Source organism: Schistocerca serialis, chromosome 3 (genome assembly GCF_023864345.2).
Source record: "Schistocerca serialis cubense isolate TAMUIC-IGC-003099 chromosome 3, iqSchSeri2.2, whole genome shotgun sequence".
NCBI classification, from domain to species: domain Eukaryota; kingdom Metazoa; phylum Arthropoda; class Insecta; order Orthoptera; family Acrididae; genus Schistocerca; species Schistocerca serialis.
This window is the reverse complement of record NC_064640.1, coordinates 777204570-777232160: the sequence shown is the minus strand read 5'-3', so window position 1 is coordinate 777232160 and position 27591 is coordinate 777204570. Positions and strand designations below refer to the sequence as shown.

The 27591-nt window shown below is 42.2% G+C and overlaps 1 protein-coding gene across 1 annotated transcript in view; it reads right to left on the bottom strand.

Annotated features, from left to right (window-relative positions):
- Positions 1-27591, bottom strand: part of LOC126470622 (spermatogenesis-defective protein 39 homolog) — a 125910-nt gene that overhangs the window by 7584 nt on the left and 90735 nt on the right. Inside the window, exon 10 of the mRNA XM_050098581.1 lies at positions 22260-22436. Within this exon, the coding sequence (XP_049954538.1) occupies positions 22260-22436 (177 nt within the window). The remainder of the gene's footprint in view (positions 1-22259; positions 22437-27591) is intronic.

Genomic DNA, 27591 nt, shown 5'->3' with positions numbered 1-27591 from the left:
GTACAATTGGAGAAAAAAAAAAAAAGGGATGGTTTTGGGGTGCCACAATCCCTGTACACTATATGGCTATTTAAATACAAATCATTAACTCATTCAAGGCTGCAATGTAAAAAATATGGAAATTTACAAAAATAAATATGTACTACTTGACAACTAGTAATGAAGTAACAAGTAACATACCCTATAATGTGCAAGTTACAACAAAAACCCAAAATTTGTTCTATTTGACACATTTATTCTGATAACATATCACAAACAAATGATGCTGTAGGCAATAATAAAAACTGTAATTGAAATCTAATATTAAATATAAGACAAACATAAAAATACATCTAGAATTAATTAAACTTTTGCCCATTTTCTTTAGTGAGGCAGAAGCTACAACTGAACTAAAGATTTAAAGATGTAATCAAGTTTTGGAAAACACTGTGATGGGAAATTATAATTATACCAAGATTCCTAGTACTTTTACAAAATCTTCTGAATTCATATCTTTTGTTATTCTTTTTCATATCTAGCCTCTGATCACATATCTTTCCATCCTGTAGGTGCACATGACTTGGGTAATGTTCAATAGTCAGCAACATGAAATAGGGATAATAGACTAGATTAGCAATTGGGAGGGCAACTGATTAAATTAACATCAATTTCTCCTCACCTGGGCCACTCAACGTTGGTGCTGATAAGGATTAGGATTATAATTATACACATTGAAGCTATTACTCCTGTCTAATACAACAGTCATTTCAGGGTGGCTGATGATGAGTGTTAGTTTCATCCCCTTCACTCGAGAGGATCAAAAGGTTGATTTAAAATAGTTTACTAATGAGTTTAAATAGTACACAACTGGATGGACTGGGAAAGTATATCTCAAGAAAAAAATATTTATTTTTGGAGTCTATTTTCTATATTTAAGACTCAGAATTTACAATTATTGCCTAAAGTATAGTATGCCACAGTAAGTCCACCATTGGAACCTCAAAGTAGCAGGCATTGCCACTGTCACCTTTTGATGCAGACAGATATCATAGAATGACAAACTGCAAGTGTTGCACTGCTCACAGTTAGCCTGCAGGAAGCTCGATGAGCATCTTGCCATGAAAAGACTTTTCGTACATTTTACTTGTGTTTCATTTTCAGCACTGTCGCCAGAGCATTGAAGTACCTTTCTTGTTGACTGCATTATTTTGTACTTGTGAAGAAACTCACAGTTATTTTGTGTGTGACTGGTAACCATGAGGTTCTCTATTTCCATTTCAGTGCTACAATTCTATACTTTGACTATCCTATACATTATCTTGTTTATCTGGGGAGGGGGGGGGGAGAGGGGTAAGGGGGGGTAGGAGGGGAGGTAGAGTATCTCAGCTTCATTAAATGAGTTTCTTCTGCATGAAACTTTTGGCTTAGTTGGAAGTTTAGTAAGAGTTATGAAGATAAATATTTTTGGGCATCAGTAATCATATGCATTTTAGGTACTGTGTCTTTATGTTTTTCATGTTGGTAAAGTGCTTCTATTTTGTCAGCTGTGTAATAATAAACTGCATGAGGTCCTACTATAAACCAAAAGAGGGAATGTGGGATTCTGAGGTGGTTGCATTTTATGTATTTTGTACTTGTGGAAGCGATTACACTGAAGTGATCATAAGGCCGTTGCAGCATCCCTGAATATGGAAGTTAATAGGAATATAAAAAAAGGGAGGAAGGTTTATCTGTTTAGCAAGAGTAATAGAAGGCAGATTTCAGACTACCTAACAGATCAAAACGAAAATTTCTGTTCCGACACTGACAATGTTGAGTGTTTATGGAAAAAGTTCAAGGCAATCGTAAAATGCGTTTTAGACAGGTACGTGCCGAGTAAAACTGTGAGGGACGGGAAAAATCCACCGTGGTACAACAACAAAGTTAGGAAACTACTGCGAAAGCAAAGAGAGCTCCACTCCAAGTTTAAACGCAGCCAAAACCTCTCAGACAAACAGAAGCTAAACGATGTCAAAGTTAGCGTAAGGAGGGCTATGCGTGAAGCGTTCATTGAATTCGAAAGTAAAATTCTATGTACCGACTTGACAGAAAATCCTAGGAAGTTCTGGTCTTACATTAAATCAGTAAGTGGCTCGAAACAGCATATCCAGACACTACGGGATGATGATGGCATTGAAACAGAGGATGACACGCGTAAAGCTGAAATACTAAACACCTTTTTCCAAAGGTGTTTCACAGAGGAAGACCGCACTGCAGTTCCTTCTCTAAATCCTCGCACAAACGAAAAAATGGCTGACATCGAAATAAGTGTCCAAGGAATAGAAAAGCAACTGGAATCACTCAATAGAGGAAAGTCCACTGGACCTGACGGGATACCAATTCGATTCTACACAGAGTACGCGAAAGAACTTGCCCCCCTTCTAACAGCCGTGTACCGCAAGTCTCTAGAGGAACGGAGGGTTCCAAATGATTGGAAAAGAGCACAGATAGTCCCAGTTTTCAAGAAGGGTCGTCGAGCAGATGCGCAAAACTATAGACCTATATCTCTTACGTCGATCTCTTGTAGAATTTTAGAACATGTTTTTTGCTCGCGTATCATGTCATTTCTAGAAACCCAGAATCTACTATGTAGGAATCAACATGGATTCCGGAAACAGCGATCGTGTGAGACCCAACTCGCCTTATTTGTTCATGAGACCCAGAAAATATTAGATACAGGCTCCCAGGTAGATGCTATTTTTCTTGACTTCCGGAAGGCGTTCGATACAGTTCCGCACTGTCGCCTGATAAACAAAGTAAGAGCCTACGGAATATCAGACCAGCTGTGTGGCTGGATTGAAGAGTTTTTAGCAAACAGAACACAGCATGTTGTTATCAATGGAGAGACGTCTACAGACGTTAAAGTAACCTCTGGCGTGCCACAGGGGAGTGTTATGGGACCATTGCTTTTCACAATATATATAAATGACCTAGTAGATAGTGTCGGAAGTTCCATGCGGCTTTTCGCGGATGATGCTGTAGTATACAGAGAAGTTGCTGCACTAGAAAATTGTAGCGAAATACAGGAAGATCTGCAGCGGATAGGCACTTGGTGCAGGGAGTGGCAACTGACCCTTAACATTCACAAATGTAATGTATTGCAAATACATAGAAAGAAGGATCCTTTATTGTATGATTATATGATAGCGGGACAAACACTGGTAGCAGTTACTTCTGTAAAATATCTGGGAGTGTGCGTACGGAACGATTTGAATTGGAATGATCATATAAAATTAATTGTTGGTAAGGCGGGTACCAGGTTGAGATTCATTGGGAGAGTGCTTAGAAAATGTAGTCCATCAACAAAGGAGGTGGCTTACAAAACACTCGTTCGACCTATACTTGAGTATTGCTCATCAGTGTGGGATCCGTACCAGGTCGGGTTGACGGAGGAGATAGAGAAGATCCAAAGAAGAGCGGCGCGTTTCGTCACCGGGTTATTTGGTAACCGTGATAGCGTTACGGAGATGTTTAATAAACTCAAGTGGCAGACTCTGCAAGAGAGGCGCTCTGCATCGCGGTGTAGCTTGCTCGCCAGGTTTCGAGAGGGTGCGTTTCTGGATGAGGTATCGAATATATTGCTTCCCCCTACTTATACCTCCCGAGGAGATCACGAATGTAAAATTAGAGAGATTAGAGCGCGCACGGAGGCTTTCAGACAGTCATTCTTCCCGCGAACCATACGCGACTGGAACAGGAAAGGGAGGTAATGACAGTGGCACGTAAAGTGCCCTCCGCCACACACCGTTGGGTGGCTTGCGGAGTATCAATGTAGATGTAGATGTAGATGAAGTGAGCATTTTTATATTTGACATTTTTAAAATGGAAATGAATGAAAATTAGAGTCCACCATCTCATGCAAAATGACTAATTTCACTTCTTGTTTTGCGTATCTTTCTGCTTTCATCATCCGTACAGCAGTGAGATACAACGTCTTTGCGGTAATACTGTGAATATTCAGCTTATTGTTGAGTGAAGAGTCCACAATCAGAAGTACAGGTAATCTGTTAAATGATTGTTTAAAAGATTAAGGAAACAGACAAGTTTTCGCATTTCCAGTTCTGTATTTGTTGCTTCCTTTAATCTCTGTGTTTCGGTATTCAGTTTTCACATGTCCATACACAGTTCATAAATATGTAATATCTATGATTGGTAACTGGTTAAAATCCAGTCTTATTAATTTTCTTTTACTCTTCTTATGTTGAAGTGTCATATGTTATCTTTACATTTTGTAAAGCTGCAGAATAACAAAGTGCAGTAGATGAAAATTCTTCTGATGAGATTTTTGTGAAATATACATTGCACTATTAACTGATAGGAGCTGAATCTTTCTATTTCTAACTCTGTATGTTGGTCAGCCATATTACAAAGTTCCTCCTATGATGTCACAAATTTTGTCTGTCTATTTTTTGGTTATTGGAAACACTCTTCAGATTTCTTATATTTTATGTGTTATGTGTTCTTTGGAAGTGGAAAGGTTATAATGTATCAAGATTCCCTTGCAGTCTAAAAATCTAAAACTTATCTGCTAGCTGCCTGAAAGTGTGACAACCATAATTACATGTGTCAGAGGATTCACAAAGTTTCTCTCTGGAGCCACCTCTCATAATTGTTGAGAATCTTCTTTTGCTGCTAAGCATAGAATGTGAAACCCATATTTCCACAGAATCTATACTGAGAACATTTTCAATGCTTTATGTTGATATACGAGCCTGAAATTACACTAATAACTTAAACAATATTCTTTATCTGGCAAATTGTTACCATAAAAGGATCTGAAAATTGAGAGGATGGAAATAAATAAGGCCTGAAGGGACCGACTGTGATACTGATCATGTCATTGTCGACCACACATGGTGTGCCACATGCCTTTCACAACTCTGTGGAAGAGGATTCATGTAAATGGGACTCAAGTGTGCCACCCACACACACTCTAGAGCACATCGTCTTTCTATGAGTGGTGCTAAAAGGCCACCAGAGCATGCCGTCCTCCCTTCAACTCTGTGCACGCAGATTTAAGTTTCCATGTGTCTTAAGATGCTGAACATGGAGCTCCGCCAGATTTCTGAAGGCTTCGGATGAGACAACTACAACAACTATGAACTATCAAGACACTACTGACATCCAGAAATAGGCAATTCCGTTATTGGATGAGCACTAGTATGGGACAGAGAAGGAAGAGATTCTAAGTTATGTATAATTCAAATTACCTTGTATAAAGTGTAAAAAATACACTCATGTTTTACTCATTTACTGAATGTCTGTAGAGTCTACACCACCTCTTTACAACTATCAACACAACAGACATTTCTGGGACTCAGGCCATGTCCACTGTGGATCCATGGAACAGGATTGTGTGTCACCTATAATCAAATTAATCAACTTTTTCCCAGCAGTTTCAAAATTATTGAAATTTACTGTTAGTTTTCTACTATTTTCATATTCTATTGAACTGTGTGGAATATTTTTTGTATAAAATGGCAACCACAGGAGAGACATCACACACTGCACTTATTTAGTTTCAGAGCCAACAAATACAAACATAATTGTTGAGCATTACCAGACTGCTGGATGCACAACAAGCCCAGCAGCAAAGTACGACTGAAGCACAGAATTCCTGTGTTCAAGTGCTGCCTCCTTCCTTCTGTTCTTTCAGAGCAAAACAAGAGGACTGGGTGGAAAACCAGTTGCAGTTGGAGCAACATTTTGCAGCCCATAAAATCTCATGTGGCCCACAACATCCTTTCTTTTTTCCAGGGCAAAAGTGAACATATTTATATTGTGTAAGAAGCTGTTTCCTCAAGCAGAGCCCAAACCCTACTCTATGAGGAAGTCATTAGCAAAACTGATGAATTTTTTGAGTCACAGACTCATGTAGCTGCTGCTTGTTCCAAATATTATCGTAGGCTTTATCATAGCAATCAATCTCATAAGGAATGGATCACTGAGCTCAAGGACATGATTAGGAATTGTAAATTTAAATGTGCATGTGAAGTTTCATTTCATGATCAAATGCTTTGTGATACAATTATTCAGAACTTTACTGACAGCATAATATGGGCTGAGAGTTTAAAGCATCACAAGCCTGGTCTCACTGATGTACTCAAAATGATTGACTCTCAGGAAGTGCAAGACTTTGTGGAACTAAACCCTAACATGCTTGTTGTTGCAACACTAATTGAGGATAGTACTAAGCAGGCACAAATGTCCTTCTCTTTATAGATTTGCAATCAAAGTACACTGCTTCAGTTAGTCTCTGGTGCTTCAGTCACTTTAATTAAATGGAACAGATATGAGCATCTGTGGCATTCTAAGCTACAGAAATCACGTCTGCACCTCAAAGTCTACAAAGGCGAAAGTACCTCTGTTTTCAGGACATGTACTTTGCAAGCAAAATATAAAAATGTGATTACATTAGTGGCTTTCACAGTAGTTCAGTCATGCTTTAGTATCAATATTTTTGGCCTAGATGCATTTGATTTGTTTGGTCCAGATACTGAAGATGATGTTCATGCTATCGATACTTAAGTGCCTCATGCCAGCATTCACCAATTGCATGAGAAATATGGACATTTGTTAAATGATACATTGGGATATGCAAAGGATTTTCAAGTGCACATGATGCTCCAGGACAATGCATAACCAAAGTTTTACTGCACACATTTGGCATCTGAAACTATTCTTGATGAAATTGTTCTCAGCTCAACAAATTGGAAGACAATGATGTTTTGAAACCCATTTCTGCAAGTGAATGGACATCTCTTTTAGTTATCACAAGAAAATCAAATGGGAAAATCAGACTTCGAGCAAGCTTTAAAGCTACAGCCAACACTCAAACAGTTATTGATTCTTTCCCATTTTGAGGAGCTTATGGATCACCTTGCAGGTGGACGAGCCTTTCCTAAAATTGATTTAGCTGATACATACCTTCTACTTCCCCTGGATGGGGAAATGAAAAAGATACCTGCTGATACCTGCTGGTCAGTATATTATTATTATTTCTATTTTTCTCAGACCTTAGGTCTGGTTAAAAATGGAAAGTGACGCGGACCTTCATCAAGCGTGACTTCCTTTTAACTGTACGGTATATGTTACATTGTATTTAGGAACCTTCGGGCTATTGAACACGTATCAATAATTACGGATTTCTGTAGTTGTATGTATACGTTTGGATGTAGCTGTATTGCGTTGATGTACTGGTGGATATTGTGTGGTATGACTCCTGTAGTTGATAGTATAATCGGTATAATGTCGACTTTATCCTGATGCCACATGTCCTTGACTTCCTCAGCCAGTTGGATGTATTTTTCAATTTTTTCTCCTGTTTTCTTCTGTATGTTTGTTGTATTGGGTATGAATATTTCGATTAGTTGTGTTAATTTCTTCTTTTTATTGGTGAGTATGATGTCAGGTTTGTTATGTGGTGTTGTTTTATCTGTTATAATGGTTCTGTTCCAGTATAATTTGTATTCATCATTCTCCAGTACATTTTGTGGTGCATACTTGTATGTGGGAACGTGTTGTTTTATTAGTTTATGTTTTATGGCAAGTTGTTGATGTATTATTTTTGCTACATTGTCATGTCTTCTGGGGTATTCTGTATTTGCTAGTATTGTACATCCACTTGTGATGTGATCTACTGTTTCTATTTGTTGTTTGCAAAGTCTGAATCTATCTGTTGTGGTATTGGGATCTTTAATAATATGCTTGCTGTAATATCTGGTGTTTATTGTTTGATCCTGTATTGCAATCATGAATCCTTCCGTCTCACTGTATATATTGCCTTTTCTTAGCCATGTGTTGGATGCGTCTTGATCGATGTGTGGCTGTGTTAGATGATACGGGTGCTTGCCATGTAGTGTTTTCTTTTTCCAATTTACTTTCTTCGTATCTGTTGATGTTATGTGATCTAAAGGGTTGTAGAAGTGGTTATGAAATTTCAGTGGTGTAGCCGATGTATTTATATGAGTGATTGCTTTGTGTATTTTGCTAGTTTCTGCTTGTTCTATAAAGAATTTTCTTAAATTGTCTACCTGTCCATAATGTAGGTTTTTTATGTCGATGAATCCCCTTCCTCCTTCCTTTCTGCTTAATGTGAATCTTTCTGTTGCTGAATGTATGTGATGTATTCTATATTTGTGGCATTGTGAACGTGTAAGTGTATTGAGTGCTTCTAGGTCTGTGTTACTCCATTTCACTACTCCAAATGAGTAGCTCAATATTGGTATAGCATAAGTATTTATAGCTTTTGTCTTGTTTCTTGCTGTCAATTCTGTTTTCAGTATTTTTGTTAGTCTTTGTCTATATTTTTCTTTTAGTTCTTCTTTAATATTTGTATTATCTATTCCTATTTTTTGTCTGTATCCTAGATATTTATAGGCATCTGTTTTTTCCATCGCTTCTATGGAGTCACTGTGGTTATTCAATATGTAATCTTCTTGTTTAGTGTGTTTTCCCTTGACTATGCTATTTCTCTTACATTTGTCTGTTCCAAAAGCCATCATCATCATCATCATCATCATCATCATCATCATCATTATTGCTATTACATGCAGCCAAGGTAACTTAGGTCTTCCACATTGGCTCTGGCCTTCAACACTGAGATGATAGGCTGAGCCGATGACCAAGGTAGGTGGTGCCAGTATGATGTGTCCATACCACTGAAGTCTCCATTCTTGCATATTTTCATTGATTGGAGCCACTCCAGCCAGTTGTCGGATCATTGTATTGTTGATGTGCTCAGCCAGAGAAATCCTAATGATCTTCTCAGTAACTGCATTTAAATGACATATAGTGAGTGCTCAGGTAGTATGTAATGCAACTGCCCTCACCATTGTGTGGAGTACCTTTGATTTCAGATGGTTAGATATCTTCCCCTAAAAATTTATGGGAACTACAAGCAGTTCTTGGAAAACTTACTTATTACATTAAATACACTCCAAATGCAGTGCAAACTGCTGCTCATTTGCATTGCCTCTGGCATAAAAACGTTCCTTTCCAATGGACTGGAGAATGTGAACAACCATTTCAAAGGTTGAAAAATGCATTGTTTAGTCATCCATGTCTTATTCATTCTGATCTGCAGAAACCAGTAATATTTACAGCTGATGCATAATAACATGGAATAGAGACAGTTTTATCTCACTAGATTGGTAACACTGAACTGCTTTCACATCTAAGATGCTAAAAAAAGACTGAAGTCAACTACAGTCAGCTGAAAAAGGAAGCTTTAGCTATAGGTGCCATGAAATTTAAATATCTGCATCGCAGAATTTTATGTTTTTTTGTGACTTACCATAACCTCTCGACTGTTCTTTTCCTCTCAACAAAAGATGTGACTGATCATACAGCAAAGACTCTGCAGTGTAGGTCATTAATTATTTCGAATTACCAATATGAAATTTTTTATCGCCCAATGGTACAAAATGCTAGCGCAAACATCGTGTCTTGCTTACATATGGGAAGTAATGTGGAATTTGATGCACCAAGAAGGTTCTTGTCTTCAAATTGATCAATCTAATTTGCAAGCACTGCAAGCTTTTCCCACTGTCAGTGGACTCTGTGGTGTCACCGCCAGACACCACACTTGCTAGGTGGTAACTTAAATCGGCCGCGGTCCATTTAGTACATGTCGGACCCGCATGTCGCCACTGTGTGATCGCAGACCTAGCGCCACCACAAGGCAGGTCTCGAGATACGGACGAGCACTCGCCCCAGTTGTACGGACGACATTGCTAGCGACAATACGGACGAAGCCTTCCTCTCATTTGCCGAGAGACAGTTAGAATAGCCTTCTGCTGAGTCCATGGCTACGACCTAGCAAGGCGCCAGTAGCCTTACCTAGTTTGAGAGTTATCGTATAAATGTCTCACGAAGAACGTTGTAAACAAACCAAGATTAAAAGTTAAGTATAAAGCAGCTACATACTTTTCTTGCTACCATTCAATACTATCCTGTTCCAGAATTCACCCCAGTCGGCGTGTGTGTACGCGTGCCTTTCTTTCGGCTCCCTTCCCAGTGTGACGTAGCAAGCTTGTTACGCCACAACAGATTGGCGACGAGTGAAGTGTTCTTTCTAATTGCTTACATTTACTTGTGTCATGGCTTCGCCAGATGTGCTGTCCGAATTTTATCGCTTGCAGAATCAGCAGACACAGGCGTTATTGGATGCCCTTGGACAGCTCGTCCAGGGTCAACGTGCCATTCAAACCGATGCGGCAGCCGCCGCTTCACCGCTACCGCAGCCACAACTCGCAGTTGCACCGCCTTTTAGGCACTACGATCCAGCGCAAGAATTGTGGCCAGAATGGTCCCGCCAGTTCGCATTTCATCTAGCCGCCTACAGAATTCAAGGTAATGAGCGGCAGCCGTTTTTGCTTTCTTGTGACGGTGTGTCCACCTACCGTGTGATAGTGAAATTGTTTCCCCAACGCGACGTCGCAACTCTGTCCTACGAGGAAATTTTGTCGGCTTTAGATGCCTATTTCAAAGAAACAGTTAATGTAGTTGCAAAAAGGTATACTTTCTTTCGTACAAAACGTACGGCCGGTCAAACTAATAGGGAGTGGGTAGCAACATTGCAAGGACTTACTAGGGACTGTGCCTTTGAATGTGACTGTGGCCTTTATTCAGATACAATGGTGCGTGATGCAATTGCACAGAACGTTTCTGATGTTCGCATACGGGAGCAAATTTTGAAACTAGTTAATCCCTCCCTTCAACAAGTGATAGACATATTGGATAGACAAGACACACTTGACTGTGCTCAGGAATCTTTTGAAACTTCGCCAGCAGAGTGTAACATAAACCGGCCCGCCGGACGCGCTGCGCGGCCCTGTAACCTGCCCTCTCGCACGTCGACGCAGCTGCCGCCGCGCTCTAAACCAAGTGTGCTGCGCCAGCACACAAATGCAGTGAAATCATGCCCGCGGTGTGCTACTCGACATTCGCGTGAACATTGCCCGTCACGCCAAGCTATTTGCTTTTTCTGTAATAAGAAAGGACATGTTCAAAGTGTTTGCCAGAAAAAGCTCAGATCAGACAATCACAATCATTCCAGGCCTTTGCTTCGCGCCGGAATCGAACCAAGGACACTCAGGCTCGTGGACCTTCGCCCATGGACATTCATGTAGTTAATTCCACTCCGCCCAGTGCCACTTTCTCTAACAGTGACTGTGTTCGTCCCACAAACAGTGTGCGTCGACGTCGCCGGAAATCACGTCAATTAGCAAGTGATTCTGTACAAGTGTCTGTTCAAATTGCCCAAAACAGTCGCTCTTGTCGTCAGCAGGACAATAAACTTTTTGTAGATTTGGACTTTACTGGCAAGGTCATACCATTCCAGCTCGATACCGGAGCTGCAGTTTCATTGCTCAATCACGACACGTACAAGCAACTGGGCGCACCTCCGTTGCGTGCCGCAAATGTTCAGTTAAAAACATATTCCGGACAGAAGATTCCTGTGATAGGACAGTGCACTCTTCTTGCAACATACAAGGGACAAACAAAACTTGTGTCATTTTACGTTCTTCGTTCTTCTACTGCAGTGAACTTGTTTGGTTTAGATTTATTTCAATTGTTTAACATGTCTATTGTAAATCAGGTCCTATCAGTGAATCAGACTGTGCCTTCAGACAGTGTTTCTCGCTTATGTGAAGAATTTGCAGACATTTTTGCACCGGGCTTAGGTTGCGCTAAAAACTATGAAGCACATTTGGAACTGAAAGTAAACGCGCAACCGAAATTTTTCAGAGCGCGCAATGTTCCCCACGCATTGTGTGATGAGGTCGCAAGAACATTAAACGATCTAGAATCACAGGGTGTAATTGAACGTGTGCAAGCTTCTCTCTGGGCCTCACCCTTAGTAATTTTGCCAAAACCTTCCGGAAAATTGAGACTTTGCGTGGACTTCAAGGCCACAGTGAATCCACAACTAGTGACTGCTACTTTTCCTTTGCCCCACCCGGAAGATCTTTTTGCTAAACTGTGCCAGGGAAAATATTTTTCAAAGTTGGACCTAGCCGATGCGTACTTGCAAATACCGGTGGACGACGAATCCCAGCGCGTATTGGTGGTTAACACGCATCTTGGATTGTACAGGTTCAAAAGACTGCCATTCGGGTGTGCATCCGCCCCTGCATTGTTTCAGCAATATTTACAAACTATTTGTGCGTCAGTCCCTACTGCAGCAAACTATCTGGACGATATCGTGATCTCCGGACAGACAGCAGAAGATCATCTTGCGAACCTACGAACGTTATTTCAGGTCTTGCGACAAAATGGTCTTCGCTTTCGGAAGGACAAATGTGTGTTTTTTGCTCGTGACTTACCATACCTGGGCCATGTCATCAATGCCCAAGGCATACATCCGAGTCCAGAGCACCTCCGTGCCATACAAGATTTGCCTTCCCCTCAAAATGTGAAGCAGCTGCAGAGTGTGTTGGGTAAAATTACCTACTATCATCGCTTTCTGCGCAATGCCTATTCCATTTCAGCTCCGCTTCATCGCTTACGCCATAAGGGTGTTCCGTTCGTCTGGACGACGGAATGGGAACGCGCCTTTCGCCAGTTGAAATCGGCGTTGCTTTCTCATACTTGTCTTACGCCTTTCGATCCCCAGAAACCCCTTTTGTTGATGGTAGATGCATCGGATTTCGGGATCGGTGCTGTGCTTGCGCACAAAGTTGGCTCGCATGATCGCCCTATTGCCTTTGCGTCCAAATTGCTCTCGTCTGCGCAAAGAAATTATTCTCAGATAGAGAAAGAAGCTTTGGCTCTCGTGTTTGGTGTTACTAAGTTCCATGATTTCTTGTATGGTCGTCACTTTACCATCATCACAGACCACAAACCTTTGACATCGCTTTTTCATCCGAACAAGCCTGTACCTCCGCGTACAGCGCAGAAATTCATTCGCTGGTCTATTTTCCTCTCGCAGTACCGCTACGATATCTTGTATCGGTCCATTGCTAAGCACGGAAACGCCGATGCGTTGTACCATTTGCCTGTTGCTGAGGATAAAGCATTCGATTCTTCCGAACTTGCTTGCATGTTCATTGATTCGGAAACAGATGAAGTGGTCGAATCGTTTCTGATTGATTTTCGTCGTGTCGCTACAGCCACAGCTGCTGACCCTGTCCTTGCTACCGTTTTGCGTTTTGTTGCTACGCAATGGCCTTCGTCAAAGTCTCGGATCGAGGATCCGTTGGTTCGCCGATTTTTTGCTCACAAGGAGAGACTTTTTGTTCGACGTGGTGTTTTGTTGTTGCGTTCTGATAATGATCAGTCCAGAGTCGTGGTCCCACGTTCATTACAGTCCTCTGTTTTACGGCTTCTTCACCAAGGACATTGGGGTATAGTGGGAACGAAACAACTTGCTCGTCAGCACTGTACTTGGTTCGGAATCGATGCTGCGATTACGAATATGTGTTCTTCTTGCATGGCGTGTGCCGCACAACAATCCGCACCGCCGCAGAAAGTCTTTGCATGGCCAAAAGCCACTTTCCCTTGGCAACGCTTGCACATCGATTTTGCTGGTCCATTCTGGGATGCCCGATGGTTGGTTCTGGTAGATGCCTTCAGTAATTTTCCTTTTGTTGTCAGGATGTCTTCCACGACGTCCTCTGCCACCATCCAAGCGTTGTCTGCTATCTTTTGCATTGAAGGTCTTCCGCAGACTCTTGTTTCCGACAATGGCCCACAATTCATGTCCGCAGAATTTCAGTCATTCTGCCAGGCCAATGGTATTCAACATCTGACATCCGCGCCGTTTTCGCCTCAGTCAAACGGTGCCGCTGAACGATTGGTCCGGACTTTCAAGTCACAGATGTTGAAGTTGAAAGAGTCCCATTCTCGGGAGGACGCGTTGTTACTCTTTTTGTCTTCGTATCGCTCTCAGCCCCGAGATGGTCGCTCGCAGGCTGAGTTGCTCCACGGTTGTCCTCATCGCACCTTGATGTCTTTGCTGCACCCGCCGCATCAGGTTCCTGTGCAGCGGCAGACTTCTGCTTTTGCTCCAGGCGACGTTGTATTTTATCGCACCTATCGAGGTTCACGGCGTTGGCTCGCAGGGTGCATTCTTCGCTGCCTCGGCCGCGCGATGTATTTGGTTTTGGGGGCCTCTGGTGAGGTGCGTCGGCATCTCAATCAGCTGCGCCTCTGTCGTCGCACGGGTTCTGCCGCTCCCCGTCTGCTTTCAGTGACGGTGCCGTCCGGTCAGCGCCCTGGGGACCCATCTACTGGCTCACCTCATCCCCAGGTGTTACCGACGATGCCTTCCATTTTGCCCCATGGCGACGCGCCGCCGCCGCCTGTTCTCCCGCCGGCGCCGCCCGCATTCGACGCTTCGCTGCAGCCGCCAAGCGCCTCCCTGGGTCACGCGCCGCCGATCGCTTCTCGTGACCAGCTGTCCTCCGCCATGGAACTCTTGCCCGCTCCGGACCACATGACGTCATCGCGCATCAGGTACCCTGACGCAATGGAGGTCGACCCATCGGCCCCTCCTGTCTCTTTACGGGCGCATACACCGCATGTTGACGTGCACCCTGGACTAGGTTTTCAGGCGTTTCCTAGCTCCCCTCGGACCGAATGGCCGGGTGCGGGTGGCACAGCCTCGCCTGTTGTTAGGCTCCCCACCTCATCGCATACGTCAACATGGGGTCCTCCCCACGGTGGGCGGAAGCCTTATCACACGATCGTTCGCCGATTTGCGGGGGAGGAATGTGGTGTCACCACCAGACACCACACTTGCTAGGTGGTAACTTAAATCGGCCGCGGTCCATTTAGTACATGTCGGACCCGCATGTCGCCACTGTGTGATCACAGACCTAGCGCCACCACAAGGCAGGTCTCGAGATACGGACGAGCACTCGCCCCAGTTGTACGGACGACATTGCTAGCGACAATACGGACGAAGCCTTCCTCTCACTTGCCGAGAGACAGTTAGAATAGCCTTCTGCTGAGTCCATGGCTACGACCTAGCAAGGCGCCAGTAGCCTTACCTAGTTTGAGAGTTATCGTATAAATGTCTCACGAAGAACGTTGTAAACAAACCAAGATTAAAAGTTAAGTATAAAGCAGCTACGTACTTTTCTTGCTACCATTCAATACTATCCTGTTCCAGAATTCACCCCAGTCGGCGTGTGTGTACGCGTGCCTTTCTTTCGGCTCCCTTCCCAGTGTGGCGTAGCAAGCTTGTTACGCCACAACAGACTCCACAAGGTATTCAACACGATCAGTATGTGATTTCTCAGGTACAACATTTGGATGGGTTGACCTGCAGGTCCGAAATCAATCTCAGATACAGTAGAGCAAAAATACCATTCTGTTCAGAATGGCATAACTGCATTTCATATTCCTAATGAACAAACATGAGTCATGTTTTCCACAACATTGCAGGAAAATGTTTTGACTCATTTACATAGGGAACATGGGAGAACCCTTAAAACTAAGCAGCTAGCATGCCAGCATTTTATATGGCTTGATTTTCGTAAGCAGATTGAATCAATGACTGCCCATTTCCAAGCTTGCATGGGCAACCAAGCAGCGCAGTGCCTCAACCTGAGGGTCCTTGGCACTGAATCCACATTGATTTTGCTGGTCCTTTCCAGAACACAAGCTAGCTAATTATGGTTGATGCATACAGTAGATATGCATTTGTCCTTCTAATGAATTTGACAACTAGCACTTGCACTACCAAAGCACTCGGTTCTCTCCTTTGTTTAGAAGGATTGCCACAAACTACCATTTTGGACAATGATTAACAATTCCCCTCATTGCAATTTCAACAGTTTTGCCAACAAAATGGACTCAGCACGTCCAAATTGCTCTGTTCTCTAATCAGACAAATGGTGAAACTGAACACTACATTTACACTTTAGAGGGGCAGATGTCCAAACCTTGTGTTTCGCAGTGGAGGGAAAATGCTTTTTTTTTGTTTCTCATCATCTATCTTACTCTGCCTTTTCACAACATGTTGGCAGAATTATTACATGTTCGTCATCAGCGCACTTTACTGCATTTCTTTCATCCTCAACACCCTGCTTTGGATGCCAACTTCGCTATAAAGTTCCAAAGTTCGACACAAAGGACAATGTTTTCTATCATGAATAAAACAAGCCTCATAACTAGGAACTTGGCATCGTCACTCAGATGACTGGCCAAGCTCATTGTACTAATCAGGTCAAAAAAAGGCACTCATCAATGGCTCAAATGGCTCTAAGCACTATGGGACTTAACATCTGAGGCAATCAGTCCCCATATTTAGAGCTACTTAAACCTAACTAACCTAAGGACATCACACACATCCATGCCCGAGGCAGGATTCGAACCTGTGACCGTAGCAGCCGCGTGGTTCCGGACTGAAGCGCCTAGAACAGCTCGACCACAGTGGCCGCACACCCATCAATGGAACCACAACTAACTTCGTATTTGTGATTCTCGTGATCCTCCTGTAGACTTTCATTTTTCAGAAATACTGCCTGCAACCTTGACTGCAGCCCCTAAGTAGCCTTTGACAGTTCCTAATGTTAGGGCTCATTGTTTGACAGATGACTCCATCATGGAGTTCAGCCCTTGCTCACCTACACAACTGGTGCTGCAGTAGTCACATCCATTTCCATTTTCCATTCACAGTGACGTCAGTCACGGACATCGAACCTGGATGAATCTCATAGTCTTCGGCAACCTCAGCAGCATCACTGCTGCACCCACCTGTGCCTCTGGATGGCTGCCCAACCTCCAGTTTCTCACAGATGTTCCCAGTGGTTTCACAATAGTGCGCAATTTTGGGGAGGGGGGAGGGTAGGAGGGGGGAGGAATGTGGAATGCAGCATTGAAAGTGTCTTTGTTGGCTGCACATGGCACGCCATGCGCCACTCACATCTCTGTGGAAGAAGATTCATTTAAACAAGTTGCCAGTGGGCCACTGTAAGTCACACTCTCTGGGAATCACTGTCCTCCTATGTGTGACACTAAGGACATCACCAAAGGATGCCGTCTTCACTTCAACTCACAGCATGCAAATGCAAATGTAACCCTCCATGCATATTTTTAAGATGCTGCACACTATGGACCGAAAAGGTCCCAGAAGATTTGCAGTGAGACCAATACAAAAACTAATTAGTAGCATGTTGCTATTGATATTCAGTGATGGACTCTCATATCCAGTGATCAACGTTATTCTATAAACAATTCAGTTATTGTAAGAGTACTAAAGTGGAACAGAGAAGCAAGAGACTAAGTTATGTATAGTTTAAATCACCTTGTGTATAGTGTAAATAAATATGCTCACATTTTAGTCATTTACAGACTGATTGTAGAGTTGATGTCACCTCTTGACAATTGGCAAAAGTTGGGTGGTTTGGGGTGGGGAGAGGAATTCTGTAAGAATGAAACTGTAAAGAAGACTGAATATAAAAGTCTCACATAGCTCACTTTTAAGTCATGCAAGTGAGATGAAATAATAAGGTTACAAGAACTCAGAGGCGAGGTATGGTGAACAAACAATTCATCAATTTAGAAAATTGAACACTACATCTCTACTCTGCAAACCACTGTGAAGTATATGGCAGATGGTATTTCCCGTTGTACCACAGAGTAATGATTTTTCTTGTTCCATTCACATAAGGAGTGCAGCAAGAATGATTGCTTAAATGCCTATGTGCACACTGTAACTAGTCTAATCTTGTCTTCACTATCCCTATGGGAGTGATATGTATGGGATTGTAGTATATTCTGAGATTCCTCAGTTAGCCCTTTGGTTGCTGCAGCTGCACGACCGGCTCGTCATGTCGAGCACACCCTTGAGGTTGCCTAATCCGTTTACCTGCGCTAATGGCCATCTCCACAGGTTGCTGTCTGTGCCTGACCTCTTCGCTCAGCAGACTTCACCCTGTGCTGAGTATTTCTGGAGCCATGGCAGTTGTGACTGTCTGGCAGTCTGAGTGCGATCACCAATGTTACAAACAAACACAGTGTATCTGGATATTTATTCCATAGCTTTGAATCGGGAGATGAATTGCTCGAGAGACATAACGTACACTGAAACTGCTTATGCTGCTAACATGTAACTCCTCACCAAAGGCTTTCTTTCATTTGCAATTAGTTCTTGTGCATCATCATAAGGTCTCTGTATACATCTAAGTTTCATTTGGCCCACTGAGACTTAATTATTAGATTTTTGTACACAACACACACACACACACACACACACACACACACACACACACACACACACACACACACAAACAAACAAACAAACACACACATACAAGGTCATTTCTGTACATAAAAATGAACTGCTGTGGGTTTGTGTCACTAAAACTCAAAAATGGCTTAACCGATTTGGATGATTCCTCTCTTTTTTTTTTTTTTTTTTTTTTTTTTTTTTTTTTTGCAATTGTTAAGGTAAGGTTTGAATTAAAGAAAAGTTTGGAAAAGTTGCCTAAAAATTGGAAAATTCTGGAGCTTTTTTCGATGGGATTTTCATGATTTTCATTATTCATGACTAAAAAGATCAATATGAATAATTCTTTTTTTTTGTTTTGTGGATTATGACCTTGGACTTGAAGCAACCAGTCTGTGTTTGTCAGTATGGACTGGATGATTCAAATGTTTGTACATAATATGTTTGTCAGCACAGTAATTCACCTGGAGAGGCTCTTCAAGCTCAGATAATTCTGGGTTTTTATTTATTTATTTTTATGCGCTGTTATATTTCCCATCCTTCTTTCTCACCCGGGATTTGGACCGATATTGGCAAAGTTAAAATTTATTTACTAAGATGGTATCTGTTCTGTCGGACATGTCCGAAAGAACAGATACCATCCTAAGAAATATATAGTTAAGGCTCACCAGCCACTTGACCATCTTCTTCTTCTGTGTGAACGCACAAACAGTGCCCGAACTCTTACAGGAATCGGCAACGTGCCGCGAGTAATGAGTATAATTGGCGGGGGCACTACGAATGTAGTGCGGGACAATACGTTGAGAATGTGGGTTTCGCGGAGGTGTGTCAGCGATAAATCCCTGCAGTCGCGCTATCCTCTGTGTCCTCGGTGGCTCAGATGGATAGAGCATCTGCCATGTAAGCAGGAGATCCCGGGTTTGAGTCCCAGTCGGGGCACACATTTTCATCTGTCCCTGTTGACGTATGTCAACGCCTGTAAGCAGCTAAGGGTGTTCGTTTCATTGAAGTTACATTTTTTTTATTTTTGTGCTTATTTTCCATTTCTTTGTTTTTTTAACTTTTTTATTTTTAAATATTTTTTTTCAGAAGTAAGGGCCTGATTTCATCTTTCAGATGTATCAACGTGGCTGAAAGTTTTTCTTTGTGTGGTATGTTTCGAAATGTGGTATAACACACAAGGGTACATTGCATGTTTTGCATTCATATTTTATTTCTTGGCACAAATTCTGTTTTGCACAGACTGCATATCTACACCATTGTCCTTGTTTCTTGGACTGGTCACTTGGAATGACATCTGAAAAGTGCCCTCCAGCAAAGCACAGAGCATTCCCGTCATCAGAGTGTCTTCATTTCCCATCTCTTCTCCAAGCTGTAGCAAATTTTTACACAAGTTCTCATACCAGACAAATGAAAATCTGCTAATGGTATTTTTCTCCCTGTTACCAATCTGTGAAGAGTGTGATCATTCAAAACACACAGGTCTACAACATGGGGGGGGGAAACCAGGATATGTCCATGTTCACAATATGGTTTCATTACTGTTGTCACTATGTCACCGGATTTCTCTAAATTATGGACTTCAATTTCTGGTGTTGTGCCTGTGTATACAATGAAATCCAAGATGTATCCAGTTTAACAGTCACTCAACACAATTGCCTTGATTCTGAATCTTCTTTGTTTCAAAGGAATGAATTGTTTAAAAGATAAGCGACCTTTGAACAATAATAGGCATTCATCGACACAGACCTTTTTTTCTGGATTAAACACATATTCTCCTAATATTAAACCAACTGTTATCTTCACAGTTGGGAGTTGTCACTAAAATGCAACATTCTCAAAAGTAACATAAAACTGTCATGGGACATAATTTCACAGAAAACTGGAGCACTCAGAAGTACATCTCAACTTTTTAACATGCTGCATGAGAAGCAAAATAACAGTGAAGCAATACAGTTCCTCAAAACCAGTATCTTTCCAAGTGGGCAGTCAAAAATGAACTCATTCTGACGTATTTGCCACGATAAAAGTGTAAAATCAGTTTGTTTCAAGTGCTATAAATTTCATCAGATTTTCTGACTGAAATAGCATGAAAAAGGATAGAAAGCTTGAATCAGGTGCTAGTTGGCAATTACGTCCTGAAGATGAGTCATCAAATGCATGTAGTGTTGGACTGAAATCGTGCTTTTGCCAATCAAATTTGTCATTAAGGTGTGGCCTTTTACGGATTGATTCGTCTTCACTTTCAGAATCTGAAGAAGAACTATCCTGATGAGCTCTACTAGGTGAAATACGTAGATGTGTGTTACTATGAGATCCTTCTGAATCATCATCATCATTATCATCATCATCATCTTCATCATTATCATCACTAAAGTCATTCAAGATGACACACTAACTATCACTGTCACTGTCACCCCTGGTGATCTCTTTGTTAGTGCCACCACGGTGACATGCCATTTATTGGGGAACTCAAAAGTGATAGCAGTCTAAAAATCCTGACGAATGAGCAGAAAGCTACACGACACCAAAAAAGCAGAATGCAGATGATCACATGAACCAACTAGCACGGATGTCGAACAGCAACTGTGAAATCCGACGGAAATACTGCTGAAAACTAAACAACAACACGGAAGCACAATGCAAATGATCATGGGAAACCAGCTAGCATGAATGTCAAACAGCAACTGTGAAATCTGACAGAAATACTGCTGAGTGGCTACAGACATCTACAGGACCACAGGTAGTAGAACTAACTGACGGTAAAAGCCATCACTGGGGGGCCAACCAGGCTGTGACAGTGAATGCAGCACTAATGGGAAATACCACTGCAGCGGCTAACAATCTCTACAGCCCCTGTGGAAAGGTGAAGCATGGCGGGATTTCATGTCTGCAGCACTCAAAGCGTTAATACAGTTTCCTGAAACTTTATACGTAGGCTTCATGAGATGAATGGTATCCATCGTCAAGTGTCTGGCAATTCATGATTGCTATTTTTTCCCTCCTCTCCAAACAAATCTGTGACCATTCGTGCTGCCATTTTTTTTTAATATGCCCAACATGTCTGGCTAGCCTTATTTGGTATACATACCACAAATTTCAGCAATACTCTAAGATGGGTCACATGACTGATTCATAAGCAGTCTCCTTTGCACGTGGATTGCATTTCTCCAGTGTCCTAGCAATAGACCTAAGCCAACCACCTGCTTTACCTATGACTAAGGCTATGTGATCATTTCATTTTATATCCCTGCACATTGTTACACTCAGGTTCTGTATGAGTTAACTGATTCCACATGTGACTCATTGATATCGCAGTTGTAGGATGCCACAATTTTATGTTTTGCAAGGAGTAAAGTTTTAAATTTCTAAACATGTAAAAGAAGTTGCCAATCTTTGTACCACTTTGAAATCTTACCAAGATTTGACTGAATATTTGTGCAGATGTTTTTTCACACAGCACATAATTACTGATAACTGTATCATCTGCAAAAAACCTGAGTTTACTTTTAACAATGTCTGTTAGGTAATTAATACACAACATGAACAGCAAGGGTCCCAACACACTTCAATTAAGTTACTTCTACATTTGTCACTGATTCTCCATCCGTGATAAGATGCTGCCTCCTCCCTTCCAAGAACTCCAAAATCCAGTCACAAATTTCATCTGATACCCAACACAATTATACTTTCATTAATAAGTGTTTGTAGAGGGAGAACCTGTATAACTGTATGTAGTTGTCCACATCATGGAAAACTGTAAATATATAAAACCAGAACTAAATCTAAAATAACTAAGGACAGCCTTTACTAAAGTTAAACCCATCTCTGTCTGTTACATCATAATTTGACAATACATACTATGTTCCTCACTTTGAGATTATCAGTGTATCACGTACATCTTTGGCATAAATATTCTTCAGTTTGGGATCATTAATGTACCACATGTACCCTTAGAATACAATTACAAAGACACATTATTGAACGAAGGAAAAAAATCTGTGCAATAAGGACTGCATTAGAAGTACGGTAGTTTCATAGAATTTCAGTGTCTACTCACATCAATAACAGTTCTGTGGCATTGTAGTTTACGAGCAATGTTTAGTCGTTTCCCAGTATTGTCTATGAAAGCCAAATATTTACACAGTACATCATTTGGTGCACCAAGTTCGTGAAGCTTCAACATAAGCGGCTCCACAGGAACAGCAGTCTTCAATTTCTTCCCACCAAGCCAACTCTAAAAATAAAAAAAAGTCCTTTACTCTTCCCATTATATTATAAACAGTACCTCAGCAAACTGTCACATGTACACTAAAGTTAGTTTCAAAAATATTTCTGTTTTTCAATCATCCCATCAACTGTACATACTACTTACATACGGCATAATAATATGACTTACTGAAATGGAAAAATAAATGCTATCTCATACTGGGCATTTCAAGGGGAACAATAATGTCTTTGGTGGAATGAAAAAAATGCATATAATCACAAGTAAAAATTTCAGTGAGTGCTATAATTAGTGCAATCTGAACGCTATGAATAAAAACTAGTGATAAGGATAAAAAAAAAAGCATATATAAGTTGATGAAATAAAGCATGTGACTGAAGCAACTATGCGACTATTTAGGACTAAGTGTTCTTACAGTGAGCCATGCAGCCAGTACAGTGAATTGCACTGTGGGGCCACAACACATCAAAATGCAATTTTTTGTTGATATGTTATTTTGTTGACTGTTTTCAGTAATGCTAAGATGTCTTTTCCTATGGTGAACAGGGGCACCAGCCACAACATTCATGACAGTTATCATGTGCGGGTCAAAGTAGGCGACACTAGCGCATTCTGTAGCAGCCACGGGGAAATGTCAACTATAAACCCAGATAATCAGGTGACACACGAGGAGCTACAGACCACGGGGTACCTCACCAGGCATCAGCAAAACCACGCTTCCATCCAGTCATGAGAGAATGGGGGCAGCATGTCTTTTCCTGAAGATAACTATTTAATCTAATCCAGGGACCACTGAGGACACTTCCCATCAGTGAGAGCAAGTCAAGTCATGTGCCAACTGCTTGGAGACCATCAGTTAAGCACTTGTCAGTGTGCCATCAAAGAAGACTGTGTCACACCAAGAAGTTAGGTTTTGTAGTAGGCAATAGTTCGAGTGGTAGTTTTTTCCTGTTTTAGTTCTGGCTCCCAGAACTGTATTTAATTGGAATTGCTAAATACATGTGGGCAATTTCTTGTTTCCCCCAGTAACCACTAGTTCTTTGCAAGCTAATGAAGCAGCTGTTTGTAACATCTACCAGTGTTCTCCTTAATTAGTAACAAAGTTGGATTTTTCACTGGTGATGAGAATTTTTGAACTGTTAGAACACATGTGCCATGTCCCAGGTACAACACGAACAAGCAGCACCAGTACTGCAAAATGCAGACATTATACATCTGGTGCTGCTCTTGCTCCACAGGATGCAGCAGGCAAATGAGGTCCTAATGGAACAAATTATCACCTTCAAAACACCCACTCCAGTAACAGCGGGGTTAGGTTCCCATCCTGTCACCCGTGTATGTTCAGGTACATCAGTATCACTTCCCTTTCAATCCTTTGACAGGAAAATTGAGTCTTGGGCCTAATTCATACACCAATTAGATTAGCACTTTACAGTGTACAATATACGTGGTGATGAGCAGCAGCAAGCCTTCCTATAGGTGAATGCAGGACCTGCAATCTACCACCTTTTACAATAGTTACCTCTCAAAGTGGAGCTGTACCATAAGCTTCCTAAAAGAAAAGCTTAGCTGACTATTTCTACACTTAGATAGACTTTGCAGCAGTGCAGCACAAAAATTTTAGCTGCCAAAGTTACATTCCAGAACCTATAGGGAACGAATAGCTAGGCTCCAGGGTCTCTCCCGGGAATTCAGATTTCAATGTTCCAATGACCAATGCAAGCTCTCTTATGAATCGACTGTACTCAAACATATGATTTTAGGTCATAAACCTGATGAAGGCCTCTAGGAGGATCATCAAAGCTTTCAAACAAATAATCTGGGCAGAAGCTTCTATACAAGACACAGCCCTCGTATTTACCTCCCATCCGGAGTTGGAAGCCTATTAACACCATTTTGTCAGACAAAGACCCTCCCAGGACACATCATTTCAGACTATTACCATCCTGCAAGCAGTGTCCTGTTAGCCACCTGTGACACCAGTGTCGTTTCCACATGCTGACGTGTACCACCTGCAGAGAGTCTGGACATGAGGCTGAAGACAGTCACTCTTCCACTCCAATGTCTGTGGACTGGGCATGAAGTGACTCCGAGGAGGATCTTACACAGCCCAGCTTTCAAGATGTGGCATTTGTATGGACTGTCCTCCCATGCCCATTAAACTGATGTCCATGCCGATCAAAAAGGAAACAAACCAGTCATCAATATTGGGTTGCTGGCTACTGCCATCTACTGGATCACATACCAAGCCATTGGGTCTCCTCCACTGCACACTCTCGAGACCACGTTATCTAGTTTTAGTAACGATCTCATTACTGTATGGGATGCTTCCAACCCAGATTCTTCCATGGCACCACAGTAACACTGGCCCCGATTTTGGTGGTGGCAGCCCCAGGGGCATCCAAGATGCTTGGTCTAGACTTCCTTAACGCCTTCAAGATTCATGACACTTATGAAGTAGTCCACGCACTGGGCCTATGCTCCTACACCACCGAACTCTTGGCGAAACTCATGTCAATGTTACAGAAGTCTTCAATGGGTGTTTCCGGATTTTGGGCACATATCTTGCTGTTATCCACTGCAGTCTCAAAATTTTTAAGATCCGCTGCGTCAAGTTTACACTACAGAATAAGCTTTGACTGGAATTGCAACACACCCAGGAAGTTGGCACCCTCACCCCAGTTATGTATAGTTGTTTAGCCAACGGGCCTTACACATCATGATGGTGGAGAAGTCACTGGGCACCATCTGCATCTGCGCAACTTCAAGGTCACCACCAACACCCAATTTGTGGTAGCCATGTATCCTGTTCTCAAGATAGAGGACATTGTTTCTTGTCTCACCAGAGGGAAAGTGTTAATCAAAATTGACCTTTGGGATGCATAACTCGAATTCGCGGATGATGACTCCTGAAAGATTGTTGTTATCAATACTCCAGTTGTATTGTACTAATATACCATGCTCCCATTTGACATTGTCAGTGCCCAAACAAGCTCCAGAGGTACTTGGAACAACACTTTAAAGATATTGAGTGATGGTGAAACTACCCTGGTGGTATTCTGGTCAGTAGAAAGGATAGACCGATCTTGCCCTTAATCTAGAGACACTCTTCTCCACATTCATGATGACAAATTTTCACTGTAATCTTGCCAATGCTATTTATTCATCCACCAGGCCGAGTATTTAGGGGACATACTAAGTGCGTTGGGTATCTGGTCTATGCCACAGCATGTGTCCATCATCCAACAATTACAGGTTCCCAGAGACGTGTCCCAGCTAAAGTCTGTATTGGGCCAGCTGAAATGCCACTGGCAGTGCATTCCATATGCCACAACTGTGGATGCTGCCCCACTTCATCAGTAAGAACGTGTACTGGAAGTAGTCCTCCCAGTGTAATATGGGGTTCCATGACCTGAAGCTGGCCCTCCTTCAGCCTACTTCCTTAATGGCACACGATGGCAGCAAAATGACTTAGTTCTGGTGGTCAATGCTTCAGACAGCAGGATCGGCGCACTTTTGTCCCACATGAGTAACAATGTGGAGCGACCCATTGCATTTGCATCAAAAACCCTCACGGCAGTGCAGAGGAATTACAGTCAGGTGGAATAGGAGGCTTTGGTGTTCGTCTTTGGAATCAAACACTTCCATGATTAGGTCTATAGCCATCGCTTCACGCTCCTGATGGATCATAAATCTCTAAAGACGCTTTTCAAGTCATCAGCAGAAATATCAATCCAAATGGCACAAAGGCTGCAATGGTGGGCCCTTTTTCTCTCAGGATATGCCTACGATATCCAGTATCGCCTTATTGCTGCCCATGCCAATGCAGACATCCTTTTGTGACTGCCTGGAGTTGACAAAGATCCAGAAGTACGTTTTTTCATTTGGAAGGTGAGGCCACAGACATCATACCCAACCTCCCCATTGTCACATGCCTCATGGCACAACACATGGCAAATGACCCTGTCCTCCAAGATTTTGCAATATACAACACAGGGGTGGCCCATGGGTAAGAAACGGCAGACACACCTGGACCTCCAAGCATAATGGAACAGATGGCACAAGTTTCCATCCTCACTTGGCGCTGAGTTGCTACAAGGTACCACGGGCTGAACTCTGCTGATTCCCAGCACCCTCTGACATTAGGCCTTTCACCTTCCCCATGAAGGCCACTGGAAAGTTGTAATGATGAAGAACTTTATCCGGCAACTTGTTAATTCATCTCACCCAGCAACATGTTTACTTTGGTGGTACAGGTGCGGATATTGCCCGGATGGTAAGGGAGTGTTGCATATGCCAGAGTAAGCAACAGCAACCACCCCCCACCCCCTCCCCAGGTCAGTATTTAACATGGTCCACCATGATGTCTCCTTGATCTTGTCTACATTTGGATTTTTTCAGGTCCTTTCTGCAGATCTATGTGGCTCCTGGTTGTGGAGGGATGCAGCGGATGCCCCTTTGTGTTTTGTGTGCAGTCCACAACCTTGGCGAAAACAATCACGTGCTAGTACACTTGTTTGCCCTTGAAGATCCCCACACATCTTGGTCTTTGATTTATGTTGGTGGAGTTCTAGAAATTCTGCACCTCTAATGGAATCATGTTAATCGACACAGCACTGCTCCACACTGCCTTGAATGGCATGTCCAAATACTTGGTACACACCTACAACTTCCAAATAGGAAAAAAACCTCAACAGCACTCCACTGAAGGAGGCCTTGACGTTATTTCTTTTTTAGTCCTGTGCATCTCCTCAGGACAGATCCTCACTGGCAGAGAAACCATATGGCCACTATTGTAGATCACAATTGTTCCTAGTCCCAGCTCCTGGGAGTTACTTGGAGCCTATACCACAGAGTTGTATTTAGTTGGAAATGCTGAAAAGTGTGATATTCCTGGCTGCGGTTGCAAGTATTTTATTTTACTAGAAGCTTGAATTGATGCAGCTTGATACACATGAAGTAGCATATGGTAAAAAAGTGGAGTGAGGTACAAGCAACAGATGATACAGTATGTACCAGTTCTGTGGGAGAGTCTGCCAATTGTACTAAACTTGCTTTTGATTGGTCGGTATGTTTGGATGCTAGGCACCAAAATGCCTAACTTCTCATAATAATTATTTATATAATTTTCATTGTATTTAATCCAGTTTTTAGTGGTTACTCT